This window comes from Gekko japonicus, unplaced genomic scaffold, assembly GCF_001447785.1.
Source record: "Gekko japonicus isolate JY-2015 unplaced genomic scaffold, Gekko_japonicus_V1.1 scaffold761, whole genome shotgun sequence".
Classification (NCBI taxonomy): domain Eukaryota; kingdom Metazoa; phylum Chordata; class Lepidosauria; order Squamata; family Gekkonidae; genus Gekko; species Gekko japonicus.
The window spans coordinates 497879-500183 of NW_015177030.1; the positions used below are offsets into that span (position 1 = coordinate 497879).

Consider the following 2305-nt stretch of genomic DNA (forward strand, 5'->3'; position numbering starts at 1 on the left):
TAGTTGGGGGGCATTTAAATTTCTTAGGGGGCATTGGCTAATCAGATTAAAGGAATACCGACTCCTTCCCTGCCCCCACCACAGCTCGGGGGGGCCTTCCCAGTAAGTCAGGGGGCCTTGCCCCACGATGCCCCCCCTGTAGCCACGGGCCTGGAGGGGAGTGAGACGTGAAGGCCAGCCTCCCCCCAAAAAAATCTGAAAGGAGAGCAGGTGGGGGGGGGCGCCAGACAGCAGCTCCCTCTGTCAAGCCTGTTCTGAGCCACGAGCCACAGCCCCTACCTGTGTCCGGACTGGCCGAGAGCGGGGAGGGGATGCGCAGGGCTTCCGCAGGGCGCCGGGGGCCGGCCTTGGCAGAGCCCCCGGGAGTGTCGGCCAGGGGCTCCGGGCCGGGCTGCTCGGAGGGCCCTCCCTCCTGCCGCTGCAGCTCCTCCAGGCACGTGGCCAGCTTGACGTGGCCCCGGGAGCGAGCCACCGTGAGGGGGAGGCGGCCCAGGGAGTCCGGGATGGAGAGGGCCCGGCTGTTCCAGTGGTAGAGGAGCCGGGCGGCCTCCAGGTGGCCGAGGGCACAGGCCCACATCTGGCGAGAGAGGAGAGAGGAAAGGCGGCGGGAGACCGGGAGCAGAGAAGCGCTCCCGCCCGGCCTTCCGCGCAACCAGGCAAAGCGGAAGCACTCCAGAGGGCTTCCTCCCCACTGCCCAAAGGGGCTGCCTGGATCAGTCATTAGGCACGGGGGCCTCGACTGCCACGCGCAGCTCAGTGTAAGCAGGCGCCTGCTTATGTAGTCGTGTGAATACGCAGGGGGCACTTCCGTTTTTCCTGGGGGCTTCCAGACTTCTGGTACGGAAAAATACATACAGATGTGCGCTGGATTGCCCACAGAACAATGCAATAACAAAAGAGACTAGATTAAACCACAACATCATTTAGTGCCCGATAATGAAAAGCAACCACTTATTCCTTCATAGAAAAAATACAAAGGCCGATAAAACTTCACATAGCAGTCTGCTCCAGACTCTCTCAGTCTATCTCCCTCTAACAGTCTTGTATCTTTATCCAAATTCCCAAAAGCAGTCTGCTCCAAATTCAATCAATCTGTGTCTCTCTTTCAGTCAACACCTTTTCCAGATATCTGTTTCGGACCTCTGGCCTTTCCTCAGGAACAAATCCTACATAGGAATTTTACATTCACTCTGACATTCAAGTTGACACCCTCATTGATTTTTCTGTTAATCTACTTGGGCAAGGTCTCCTCACTTATTTCCAAGCCTGCTGCTGCCGCCGCCAAAGTCAAATGGACCCACACTATGCCTTGAATGTATGATTCCTATAATAGGATTTGTTCCTGAGGAAAGGCCAGAGGTCTGAAACACTTAGATATCTGGAAAAAGTGTTGACTAAAAGAGAGACACAGATTGACTGAATTTGGAGCAGACTGCTTTTGGGAATTTGGATAAGGATACAAGAATGTTATGGGGCTGTGGTGGCTCAAGTGGCTAAGACGCTGAGCTGCAGGTTGGAAGGTCGGTAGTTCGGCAGTTCGAGACCCGAGTGCCGCATGACAGAGTGAGCTCCCATCTCTGGCCCCAGCTCCTGCCAACCTAGCAGTTCGAAAGCAAGAAATTGCAAGAAGATAAATAGGTACCGCTTTGGTGGGAAGGGAACAGCGTTCCGTGCGCCTCGGCATCTAGTCATGCCAGCCACATGACCACAGAACATCTTTGGACAGTGCTGGCTCTTCGACTTGGAAACAGAGATGAGCACCGCATCCCTACAGTCAGATTTGACTGGCTTTCGAGCAAGGGAACCTTTACCTTTACCTTACAAGACTGTTACAGGGATACAGACTGAGAGAGTCTGGAGCAGACTGCTATGTGAAGTTTTATTGGCCTTTGTATTTTTTCTATGAAGGAATCACGGGTTGCTCATTATCAAGAACCAAATGATGTTGTGGCTTTAATCTAGTCTCTTTTGTTATTGCATTGTTCTGTGGGCATCCAGCACACATCTGTATGTATTTTTCCATACCAGACTGTCTTGGGACTGTGTGTGGTTCTTGTGGACGGCTTCCAGACTTCCACAAGCCTCGTGGGTGGGTCCCTGAATGTCCCATTCTGCTGACAGTACTGACTCGCTCCCTGTCATCCGCCCGCAGTCCCTGGGAGGAAGGCGGGCTACAAATAATACAAATAAATTAATTAATCCAAAGAGCCTGGCGGGATCAGGCCCGACAAGGCCCATCTCATCCTCCTTCCCCGTGACGGCCAGCCAGATGCTCTCGAGGGAACCCACAGGCAAGGTAAAGAGG

At 53.9% G+C, this 2305-nt stretch overlaps 1 protein-coding gene across 1 annotated transcript in view; it reads right to left on the minus strand.

The window, feature by feature from the left end:
- Positions 1–2305, minus strand: part of CAMTA2 (calmodulin binding transcription activator 2) — a 42323-nt gene that overhangs the window by 8786 nt on the left and 31232 nt on the right. Inside the window, exon 15 of the mRNA XM_015427915.1 lies at positions 280–577. Coding sequence (XP_015283401.1) covers positions 280–577 — 298 coding nt within the window. The remainder of the gene's footprint in view (positions 1–279; positions 578–2305) is intronic.